This window comes from Vipera berus (genome assembly GCF_964194415.1).
Source record: "Vipera berus genome assembly, chromosome: 6".
Classification (NCBI taxonomy): Eukaryota; Metazoa; Chordata; class Lepidosauria; order Squamata; family Viperidae; genus Vipera; species Vipera berus.
The window spans coordinates 75,493,419-75,505,488 of NC_138208.1; the positions used below are offsets into that span (position 1 = coordinate 75,493,419).

Consider the following 12,070-nt stretch of genomic DNA (forward strand, 5'->3'; position numbering starts at 1 on the left):
TGATCTGGGTTTCCTGAGAAAGTTCTGAGTTGGCAAAATCTTCCCCCTCTGCTGCTGCAGGTGCACATTCCATTACATCTTGTTGCTGACAATATTTCACAGGTACCTTTTTGCTTTCTTTGGCTCAGAACCTGGGCCAAGCTTTCTGCCTGCATCCAGCCTAGAAGAATGCAATCCCCATGGAAAGCTGGTGTTTGGGGAAAGTGGCCTTGTTCAGTACCCCCACCTGAGTGAACACAACTACCTTGATAACAGGTATGTATTTATTACAGGTGCTGAGTTTCCTTGAGGGACATTACTAAATGAGCTGCAATGACAGGATTTTGTGAAACCAAAGGAGAGTTGATAGATGCAACAGAATATTAAATTGCACATGCACAGTAAATGTCACCGAGTTAAATAATATTCTGAATGCAATTCCTAACCATAAAGAAATAAATTAAATATAATGTGCTTTGCCATTCTAGTCCTTCACTGCTTCTTTGACAAATAGATAGGGGCGGTAGATTCCTAGGGAACTTGACGCAATCGCTTATCTGTACATAGATGCCTTCTTAGCAGTCAAATGCTAGCAATCCTGCAAATAATGTAATTATTATTTAATTATTCAATAATTATTTGAATTACTTGTTAGCAATTTAATTTCTTATTCAGTGGTTTTGATATATTTGTTAGCCATTCTATAATAAGGCAATTGGCTACACCAAAGATCCTCAGTGTTTTTGGAGTTGGCCTAGTAGTAGTAGAGGTAGTCCTTGTCTTACAACCACAACTGAGCCCAAAATTTCCGTTGTTAAGCAAGACAGTTGTTAAATGAATTTTACCTCATTTTATGACCTTTCTTGCCATCATTGTTAAGTGAATCGCTGCAGTCGTTAACTTAGTAACAGGTTTGTTAAGTGACTCTGGTTTCCCAGGTCGCAAAAGGTATTCACCCCAGGACACTGCAACCGTCATAAATAGAAGTCATAGAGGTGCTGGTTATTACCTATAAAGCCCTACATGGCCTGGGTCCGGGCTATTTGAGGGAACACCTGCTGCCGGCATCAAACGCCCTTCGCCCAGTGCGCTCCCACAGGGAGGGTCTGCTCAGGGTGCCGCCGGTGAGAGATTGCCGGCGGGTGACACCCAGGGATAGGGCCTTCTCAGTGGGAGCGCCTGCCCTCTGGAACCAGCTGCCGGTGGAGCTGAGGACTGCCCCCGACCTCCGATCATTCCGCCGGGGCCTGAAGACCTGGCTCTTTGAGCTCTCGGGCCCAGGCTGAGGAGAAATTTTAATTGGGGTTTTAAGTATACAGGGTCAATTTAATATTTTTTAATTTGGTTTTTTAACTTTTGTATGGTGGATTTTTTAATTTCCTGTAAACCGCCCTGAGTCCTCAGGGAATAGGGCGGTATATAAATGTAACTAAATAAATAAAATAAATAAATAAATTTGCCAAGCAGCTGAATTTTGATCATGTGACCCTGGAGATGCTGCAATGGTGATAAGTCCCTTTTCTTTCACTACTTTGTAACTTTGAACAGTCACTAAATAAATGGTTGTAATTCAAGGACTACCTGTATTCCAGGATCAGGTGTCCAAAAAGTGGGCAGGGGCAAACTAAGATTAGATTAGATTAGATTTAATTTAAATTGCACTCAAATTAAATATAGTTGCCTATTTAATAATTTCCCCATTCTGTTGGAACCCTAGACTTGTTCAATGTAAGGATTGGGTGTGGTACTGCCGATAATCTATTCTAACCCTCCGTTCAATGCAGGAATAAAGATTAAAATTTGGAGGTAACTTTGGAAGAGGAACTGGGGAGGGGGGGCATAGCTTAAGGTACAATAGGGAATAGATTTATTTTTTATTTATTTTAATCCCATTTATATCCCGCCCTTCTCCGAAGACTCAGGGCGGCTTACAATTTAAGCACAACCTAATGTGCTTAGCAATAGCCTTCATTCTATGTATATGCCTGCTTATTAGGGCTTTCACCACCACCACCCAAGCGGCATTATTACAAAGTCAGCTTATTGCCCCCAACAATCTGGGTCCTCATTTTACCTACCTCGGAAGGATGGAAGACTGAGTCAACCTTGAGCCTGGTGGGATGCGAACCTGCAATAATTGCAGGCAGCTGGTGTTACTTAAGGAGGCATTAGCCCACTGCTCCACCAAGACCAGGTCCTCAAATTACATTCCCTTTTGTTACACTTTGAATCAATACCTGTGATTCCTCTTTTATGCCAACTTTTCCACTCAGTGGAAGTGAGTCACTCAGCTAGGAATTTTAAGAGATATAGGATTTATATTTTCCAGAAAAACTCTGTTACGAAGCCAGGAACTTGTAGTGAAGTGTTTTCCAATCTTAGCAACTTTCAAAGGTGTGGACTTCAACCCCTAGAATTCCCCAACCAGCAGTTCTTGTCCACCCCACCCCTCTCTTATCCATGACAGCTCACTGGGAGATCGTGGTCCAGTCTGTCTGTCTCAGTCATCTGAGTCACGCTCTTGCTATTGTCAGGGAATGATGAAGAGGGGGCTTTATATATGCTGTCTTAGGTTTCTAGATAAAAGGCAGGATCTAAAAGCCACAATTACAGATCATTTATGTCAGCGTTCCCCAAACGTTCCGGCTTTGCGGACAGGGGTGGTGGTGTTCCATGTGATCAATGTGCAAGCGTGCGTGCACAAATGGACTGCACGCTTGCCCGCTGCTCACACAACTGCAGCTGCATGCACATGTGTGCTCACTCACCACTTCTGCTGTCTGGTTCCAAATGGGCCACGGCCCAGGGATTGGGGACCCCTGCTTTATGTTTGTATTTTCTCTCTGTGGTTCAATCTGCCCATTCACTTTGTGTGCAAACAAATAAAAGTTGGGGGAGATGAGTTCGTTGCTCTGTTGCTTTGGGAGTACATTTGTAGGCAGTAGAAGAAGACACAGTGCAAGGCATTTTCATCTGAGAAGTCCATGACAGTTCCTGACTTCAGGTGCTCAGCAATATCATGTCTTCTGCCCAAGCCATACTTTAAATGGTCTATTTCCAGCTGGTGCATTTGGAACCTAACTGTGTCTGAAGACAAGATCATTCTGGTAGAATTCATCAAACTAGATGTAGAAGATCAGATTGAATGTGACCATGACTACGTTGCTTTCCATTCAAGCAAGAAGGAATTAATTGGTAGGTTTGAAGGTCTCTCGTGTGATTCCTTGTGAAGTTTCAATCTAAGATTTAGGAAACTGCCCTTGGCTGAGTTGGCCACTTCTCCATTTGGCCAAGTACATTAATTATGATTAGCAGATGCTCTGTGGACTGGTGTTATGTCCCTGGTTACCTAGGCAGAGCCAGGCTTCACTAGAGTCCTTTATTGCTGTGCTAATTGTACAACGAATGGCCCTGCAATGGCCGGTAAAGCTCCACCCCAAACTTTCCTGAAGGCAGCCATCTACATTTCCACAAACAAAGTCAATAGTCACCAGGGCCAAATTGCAAAGGCAGAGAGGAAGTTCAAAAAGAAGGTGCAAATCCACACAGCAAGCTCTGTAAGTCATACACAGGATTCCAGGTCCAGAGGGCAAGGTCAAGAGTCCAGAAGTAAGGGACAAATTCCACAGGTTTTTCCAAGGTCGGGGGAGTGGATGCCAAAGCAAAGCAATTGTTCCTGACAAAGGCTAACTCCCCCAGCCTCTGCTTAAGCCAGGTGTTCCTTGTGAGGAGGAGTGGGGCGACTTTCTCCCGAGCAGCCTCGCAGACCCTCTTTGTGCTTGCCTCTGCTCGACTCTCTGTGCTCTTGGATCTAGTGGGGGAGGCAGCTGTTTTTCATCAGAGTGGATCTGGTGCCTCTCAACACCACTGCCTGTCTGCAGCTGATACTCCACCCATGTCTATGAGGGCAGGCAGATCCCCGTTGTTCACTTCCCCCAATGTTTGAGGGGCTTGGGACAGCATCATTCTCAGCCTCTGGCCTCTCCAAACATTTCCCAGGGAGACGTGCTATCTCCTTCAGATGGTCCTGGTTCCAACTCCTCCTCCTCCTCCAAACTGGGATTGGATGGGGCCAGGACAACTGATGGCTTTTCTGACCTAAAGGAAAATTTTAAGGATTGAATCTGGGAAATGTGTCTAACTGAGCACCATACTAGCTGGGCATTCTGGAAGCGATCATCTTAGTAGAGCTAGATCAGGGGTGTCAAACTGCCAGCCCATGGGCCGGATGCATCATCTGGCGCCCACCCCATTGCCAGCAATGGCAAAACTGTCTTGATATATTGCGCGATGTCACGTGACTTTCAACTTGACTTTCTTCTCTTATAACAGGTAAAATCTGTGGTGATGTCTTGCCTTCCCCCTTGCTGATAGAGTCTGACCAAGCCATTGTTATCTTTGTGTCGGATGGCAGCATTCATGGCAGAGGCTTTGAATTTACCTTCAGTGCTGTGCATCCAGCATCTGAAGCAGGTAACTTCACCTTTGCCTCTGGACCTCTCTGTGGAGGACAGTTGGGGGAAGAGGCAGCTTCTTGCTCTCTACTTATTTTCCAAAAAGCAGGTAGTCATTCTGCCTCCATTTGCATATTTTAAGTATATTGAGGTGGAAAAAGAACTTAATGTTGATTTGCCAGTTAATAAGGTGCAGATGGTGCATAACATCTTTGCTTATTTGCTGCTGCCTCTCTTGCTCTAATGTTGTAGGCTCTGGCTGTGGCAGTGTTGCAATGCTGGTGGAAGAAGGAAAGATTGACACGGCTAATTACCCTGGTTTATATCCCAGCAGCACAAAATGCCACTGGCTCATTGAAGCCCCAGTGGACTGTGTCATCAAGGTAATAAGGAGCAATGACCTAGGTTGGAATACAACCAACTTTTTTGTAATGCCTATGACAGGCAGTCACAAATCACTCTTGAGGCAACACTCTTACTTATCTGTGTTCTCAAAGAACTTAAAATTGCTTCATACAAGAGTCGTAATATTGGCAGAGTAAGGCAGCTGCCTCGAGCTGATGATTTTGGAGGTCAAGAAAATAGGTTATTATTTAATTTGATGTTACTGAATTCTTTTTCGGCCAGACATAGAAAGAGAAGTTGAAAGGATTTCTTGTCTCATGAATCAAAATCATGTCTTGATTTGCTTTACTGGGCTCCTTGATTCAGTTGGGATAGAGTTTTTTTGCTATGGCCTCAGATATGCTGTTTCATTAGATGCCCTTCAGATAAGCTAGGGCAGACACAAGGCCCGGGGGCCAGATCCGGCCCGCGAAGTGGTTTCATGCGGCCCACGAAGCCATCCTGGAAACAGTGAGGGAACGGCCCCCACTGCCTTGGCCCTGGCCCAGAGACCCTCCTTCTGCCAGAGACCCTCAGATCTGTCCCACTCCTGCCCAGGCCCCCATAGGCACCCTTGATGCGAACGATGTAGAGCTGGCCACGCCCACCCAGTAGGCCATACACAATCTAGCCATGCCCACCCAGTAGGCCACGCCCACCCAGGCCATACCCACCCGGCCCCCTAAGGGCAACCTCAATGCTGATGTGGCTCTCAATGAAATTGAGTTTGACACCCCTGAACTAGGGCCACAATTTCTAGAATGTACCATCGAAGGTCCTAGAGGACATAAGAATGGGAATGCTATTATGTAAGTTCTATGGGAGTGAATGCTAATGTTTTCCCTTTCAGTTGGAGTTTGAAGACTTTGCAATTGAAAACAGCCAGGACTGCATTTATGATGCTGTTGTTGTTTATGGTGACATTGAAGAAGAGCAACAGCTAGGTAATAACTGGAAGATTGTAATGGCTGTCTGAACCAAAAAATTGAAAGAGTGCACTTAGTGTCTCAGCAATGGTCTACATACAGCTCTCAAAATTCCTAGGCAATGTGGCATTGACCATGTCCACTTACTCTTGAAGATGGTGTGGATTATATTCTGAAAGGAAGTCAAGCAAATGGGCAGTGGTGGTGGAGAAGAGATAGTAGACCAAACCAAAATGTCTCTGGTTTAAAACATTTGTCCCAAAATCTTGAATAAACTTTCCTGAGGTGATTTAGACTGAGGGAGCTCTTTCCCCTTATTTGGGATATGGCCCCTGTAGAGAAGTACTTGACTGCTGATGGCAGGAGTTGTGTTCTATTTTCCCTTATAGCTCTCCTGTGTGGTTTCTCAATTCCTTCACCTGTGTGGAGCCCAGGGAACATCATGCTGATCCACTTTGAGAGTGATGAAGAAAATAACTTCAGAGGATTCAAGGCCAAGTTTGCTTTTTTATCTTCAGGTTAGCTGGGAATGTTCTCTTCAACATCTCCTTCCACTAAATAAAAGATTCACGTGTCTTTTGTATCCAGAGTCAATGGGAGTGCAGAGAAATTAGAGAGACTCACCTAACTTTAGGGCCTCACCTGAATGTACAAATCAGGCTGGGGAATTTCTTGATGGCATTGGGTTCTACATAGTATCAATTCCAGGCAAAGGTAAAAGGTATGGCTATAAATGTTATACCATTGACATAAATAATTGAAGTAATCTATTGGGGCAGGAGTGTTTTTGTGGTCAAGTACTCATTGTCTTTCAGAGTCATCTGCAACTGGACCATTCTGATCCTTAACAGAGAGTGCTTTGGGATTATCCAGTGTATCTGAGGTTCTAAATTGAATTGTCCTATGGAGTGCAATAAGCATTTAACAGGTCAATTTTCAACCTTTTATCTGTTTCATCCATCATGATCTTTTTTTTTGAAGCCCCTTAGGTCAAACTATGTACAAAGACAAAGACAAAATTTTTTGGATGCAAGAAAACATAGGCTATTCTCAGAAGACATAGTGAATTTTGTTTTGAGTGGTACATGCAGGCCTTGAGCATTGTCTGATCAAGGGCATATGCATATAGCATTAGTACTTAGATTTATATACCAATTCACAGTGCTTTGCAGCCCTTTCTAAGCAGTTTACAGAGTCAGCATATTGCCCCCAACAATCTGGATCCACATTTTACCAACCTCAGAAGAGTGGAAGGCTGAGTCAACTTTCAGCGGGTCAGGATCGAACTCCTGGCAGTGGAATGCAGAATTAGCCTGCAATACTGCATTGTAACCATTGCACCCCCATGGTTCTTCTGAGTTGTGCCGCTATGTTGATTTTGGGATCTTCCACATTCCTATAAAAGATTAATGCATACATCTCATGAGATATAGAGGTTAACTATTTCAGATGACAAAATGTGTTCAGGTGGTCCAATCATAGCTTTCTGTCTGAACGAGAATAGCAGGAAAAATACTTTTGGAGTGGAAAAATAAAAAGGAAAACTTGGACAGGTTCTGTTGTGTACTTTGTAGTGTGTAAAGCACTCTGGTGGCAAAAGATTTTGAAAAAGCAATTTGTTGTTCATTAGACTCATGACAAAAGAGGAGCACAATATCTGCTACTTTCAGACCCTGATCTTAAGGAATATAACTTATTCCCTCTGGAAATGTTAAGAAGGCTAAATGTTTATGATAATGAATAACACTGCAACTGCAGGCTTCAACATTATAGCTGTGAATGTTAGACTTATTTTGTGCATTACCTTGCACACTTTGAGCTATCATTTTATTATTTCTATGTAATTAGTGTGAATTTTTGAAAGTAGAAATTGATCCTTTTATGCAAATTTTTTTTGGAAAGTTGAAGTCATTGGGTGCCTCTGCCTGCCTATCTTCCTCTTAGCATTTTACCTGCCTTCCAGTCACTTTGAATCTGATTTTATTCTCATGAATGAAGACAAATATATGTATTCCAGGATAATGTTGCAGGATCCAATCTGGGTCGGTCACTGGGAAGAGATGTTTTGTCTTCTGAGCTTTTGGACTGGTGCTGGAGCCCATCTTCAGGGAATTTCTCTCTAGCAGAGGGTGTGCTGTTCTGTGTGTGGTATTTTTTAGTGCCTGTTGTAAGTGGCTTTTTAGATGCTGATTGGGATGCGTTAATGGCTGTTTTTGTTGGTTGTTGTTTGCTTGTGTTTCCCAGCCCAGTACTTGATAGGCTGGTGGTAAATCAGCACTCCTGTTGACTGACATGGGGCCTGTTTCCCAGGCTTCAATCACTTCTCTGGCTGTTTTTGTGCTTGCTCATCCAGCAATCTTAGTAGCTGCGAAATTGAATGTATGTTGTTGTTCATTGCAATGTGAGGCTACCAATGAATTCGGGTCTCCTTGTCTGACCACTCACTTGTGCTCTTGCAATCTGGTGGTTAGCTTCTTCCCCATTTGTCCTACTTAGTCACAGAGGCAATCCATGCAGAGGATTCAGTAGATTACATTGGAAGTATCTGTCACCTCCAAAGGATCTTTACAATGCATAATTTGTATGGTAGCCTCTGGGCGGTGTGCAGTGCCCACTTGCAGATCTCAGAAGCTGTGTTCTACAGCTTCCAAAATGTTTTTGATGTATGGCAGGCTGTTTTTATTCTATACTACCCAGCTTTGCAATGCTTATGAAATCTTCACTGATTTTTCTCCCCTGTTAATTCAGTATAACAAGCATGACTTTCCATGCAAGGGAAACTAGTAATACTTCCATTTCAAAATACTTTAGAAGTCAAGAGAGAGCGCATCAGAAAAATAGGAATAAGTTCTATGAGTGGAGCAATGAATACTGAACTGTGTAGATTTGACCCCTTTGTGTCACATGGTTGAGAAATAACTTTTTGCTGAACTAAAGCTTTGTTTCTTCCTTACAGCAACATCTAAAATGGAATATGAAGGGCTGTTTTCTGTATCTGCATTTGAACCAAAAGATATCCCACTGGGTAAGCGAGTTCCTCAGGATTAATAATAGCTCCACTCTCAGATTTCCTAGGAAACAACCTGAATGTGAAAAAGGATTACTAAAACCCAGCAGTCTTACCTTTTATTTGACTTCGGCACTTCCAGACAGTGCTGTTGTTATTGTAACATCACTCTGCCTAATTCATTCATAAAATGATACGGGAATTGGGAAAACTCCAGGTTGTAACACTTCCTCTTCTATCTGTGCTGAATCTTCCTATCATTATTGCTGTCTTCTTTGCATAGAAAGAATCTATTAAGAAAAAGAATAATTAACTTTATGATATCTTTTGTCAGCTAACACCAAAATTGGTCTGTCTGGAAGTATTCCCTTTTGAGCTGTCTGTTCTCTCATGCCTGAAGGTTTATGGATTCCATTGTTGCCCATTATCAACATAAAATGTGCAGTGGCTGTCATGGTTACATTTGAAATGCTTCATTTTTGCATTTGGCAAACACTGCTAGAGAAATTTTAAGATACTCTAACTTTTGTATGGACTAAAGTAGCTAACCATGGATTCTTCAAGTCTGAGGTGTGTTGTTAAATGCAAAATGTGCTTTGGATTTTAGAAGAAATATTAGTTCTAGGAAGATATATACCAGAGAGGCGCATGTATGTTTGCGTGCATGTTCACAGTATCATGTGAACATACACATATGTTCTAGAGCTATGAGAGGAAAAATGATGGTTATAAAATCTTGAAACTTCACTTGCCAAGCAATGAATTATTGAACTCTCCTGGATGTCCTCTAGCATTTGGTTCCTCTCCTCCTCCTCCTCTTGCTGCAGATATCTGTGGTTTCCCCCCCTTTGGTCCTCAGAGGCTGTCAACACTTATCTTTGGGGGAGAAGAAGCTTGTCCTCACTGCTGGCCCTGGCATGTGAGTTTGCACTTTCTGGGTGATTACAGGTGTGGAGGTGCCATCATCAACTTGACTTGGGTGCTCACAGCCGCTCACTGTGTAAAGATGTAAGTACATATGTAAGATGTTAAGCAGGGCAAAGCAGCCTTTTGTAAAAAGGTAAAGGTAAAGGTTCCCCCGCACATGCGTGCTAGTCGTTTCCAACTCTAGGGGGCGGTGCTCATCTCCGTTTCAAAGCCGAAGAGCCAGCGCTTGTCTGAGGACGTCTCCGTGGTCATGTGGCCGGCATGACTAGACGCCAAAGGCGCACGGAACGCTGTTACCTTCCCACCGTAGTGGTCCCTATTTTTCTACTTGCATTTTTACGTGCTTTCGAACTGCTAGGTTGGCAGAAGCTGGGACGAGTAACAGGCGCTCACTCTGTTACGCGGCACTCAGGATTCGATCCGCCAAACTGCCGACCTTCTGATAGACAAGCTCAGCATCCTAACCCACTGAGCCACTGCGTCCCTTAGCCTTTTGTAGACACCGGTTATTTGGAATAAAGTAGGTAAGAGTGATTTTAGACCTGGGAAGAATGCTATCATGCTTCAGTTCCTGCAGGGTCCTGAAACATTTTGAATCATCTCTGCAATTTAATTTATTCTGCAAAGTGGATATGAATATAATGAAGACATTATCAGCTTTCACACAAACATTCCTACGTGTTGTTTTTTTTGCAGGAATGTTAAATAAAACGTTGAATAAGTTAAACTGAAAATTAAAGTATATTTTGTTAACATTTTTCATTTACGTAAAAAACGTGATTTAACAGCAAAGGAACACCTTTTTTTTAGAACAAATAATCCATCATATTGGACTGTTGTTGCTGGAAAACATGACAGAATGCTGAAAGAAGCTGCTGAGCAGGTAGAGACAAACGTAGCTTTATGTTTCTTTTTCCTCACTGGTGGAGCACCTATTTTTATCCCCACGTGGTCCTTGGTTCAGTCCCTCTTCAGCATCTTCAGATATGGCTGGCAAAATTCTTGTAGAACGGAGAGATTACTAAAACTAGTGAGGGGAGGAAAAAAGAAAACTGAAAAAAAAACACCCTTAAGCAATCTCTACTGTGTCTGATCCATTTCTATCTACCACACCCACTTGCAGAGTTGAAGAGATCGAAGAAGGGATTACAAGAGAGTAAGCAGGCAGACAATGGGGAATACACTGAGCTGTTTGCACAGTGCGCTTGCAGTTCCTAACTCTAGTTCCTAGCTGCTGGTACCACCACTTTCTTTTAATGTGTATTCCTGTCAGAATCCATTTATATCACATTTCATAAATGTATAGGTAGAACAATGTGCTTATTCTGGGGATTCTGCCATCTCTCCGAAGGGGGGGGGGAGAGGATAGACTTAAGGTGATCTTCTAACAACAGGGAACATTTGAACTGGGGGAGGGAGGGGGAGAGACAGATCTGGATTGCATCTTCATTTACAACTGAAAAAGGAAAGCAATAACCATAAACCAAGGAGAGTTCCCTTTCCCACGGAAGGGCCTGACACCTAAGCAAATGATGAGAGCCTGACCAAATGGATGAAGGGAGGGGGCTGAAATGGGAATGCTTTATATAGGATTGAAATGTAACTTTGTTAGATTCCGTCTTGTATTGCCACAATCGATTCCATCCTAGTAAACATTTTCCTTTTGGACTAAACTTGCATCCAAGAGTTCTTATTTCCTAAGATGTGGGTTGAGGTGGGTCCTGACAATTCCCCATTGTCTGCCTGCTTACTCTTTTCTAATCCTGTTCTCTCCAGTCTATGCAAATAAAACATTAGTTTCCTTCTTGTTAGTTATATCAGAGAAGTGGTTAGGAGGCAAACCAAAGCGGAAAGTGTAAAGTTGATTACCTTTTTTGAGCCAACTACCCCAGCACCCTGGGGCACTTTATTTTAAAAAATGGGGAGTGAGGAAAGGGAAGCATAGTTGGGGGGTCAAGCGATTTTCCTCTTAATAACTGTTTCACTTAATGACAGGTCCACTGATTCCAATTGTCGTTCTTCAGCCAAAATTATACATAGGTTTGTTTCTACAGAAAGTAAAATTTGATTTCCTATGCTTCCTAAGAGAATCAGTCTCTCCATTATATGAAATTGTATTATAAGACCATAGCAGGGATGAGAGAACTTGTTGAAGATATGTTCTTTTACAAGTAATATTTTAGCAACTGCATATTAACTGTAGGTGTGGAGGGGCAAGTCTAGGACAGGATGACAAGCTGCTACCAAGGCAAGAGTCAGATAAACAGAGATTAAGCCCAGGTTAAGAAACTAGATTCAGAAAACATCTCAGACAACCCCTTCTCTGGTTCACACAAATATAAAGGATATATTCAGCGTTGCAAGATTCTGTTACTATAGCTTTTAAAATAAAG

At 42.7% G+C, this 12,070-nt stretch overlaps 1 protein-coding gene across 1 annotated transcript in view; it reads left to right on the plus strand.

The window, feature by feature from the left end:
* Positions 1–12,070, plus strand: part of OVCH1 (ovochymase 1) — a gene marked incomplete at both ends in the record, with an annotated part of 53,869 nt that overhangs the window by 11,770 nt on the left and 30,029 nt on the right. The window contains 9 exons of the mRNA XM_081330655.1: positions 129–255; positions 3,041–3,174; positions 4,312–4,452; positions 4,686–4,816; positions 5,668–5,761; positions 6,133–6,261; positions 8,700–8,768; positions 9,542–9,758; positions 10,488–10,560. Of these exons, the coding sequence (XP_081186781.1) occupies positions 129–255; positions 3,041–3,174; positions 4,312–4,452; positions 4,686–4,816; positions 5,668–5,761; positions 6,133–6,261; positions 8,700–8,768; positions 9,542–9,758; positions 10,488–10,560 (1,115 nt within the window). The remainder of the gene's footprint in view (positions 1–128; positions 256–3,040; positions 3,175–4,311; positions 4,453–4,685; positions 4,817–5,667; positions 5,762–6,132; positions 6,262–8,699; positions 8,769–9,541; positions 9,759–10,487; positions 10,561–12,070) is intronic.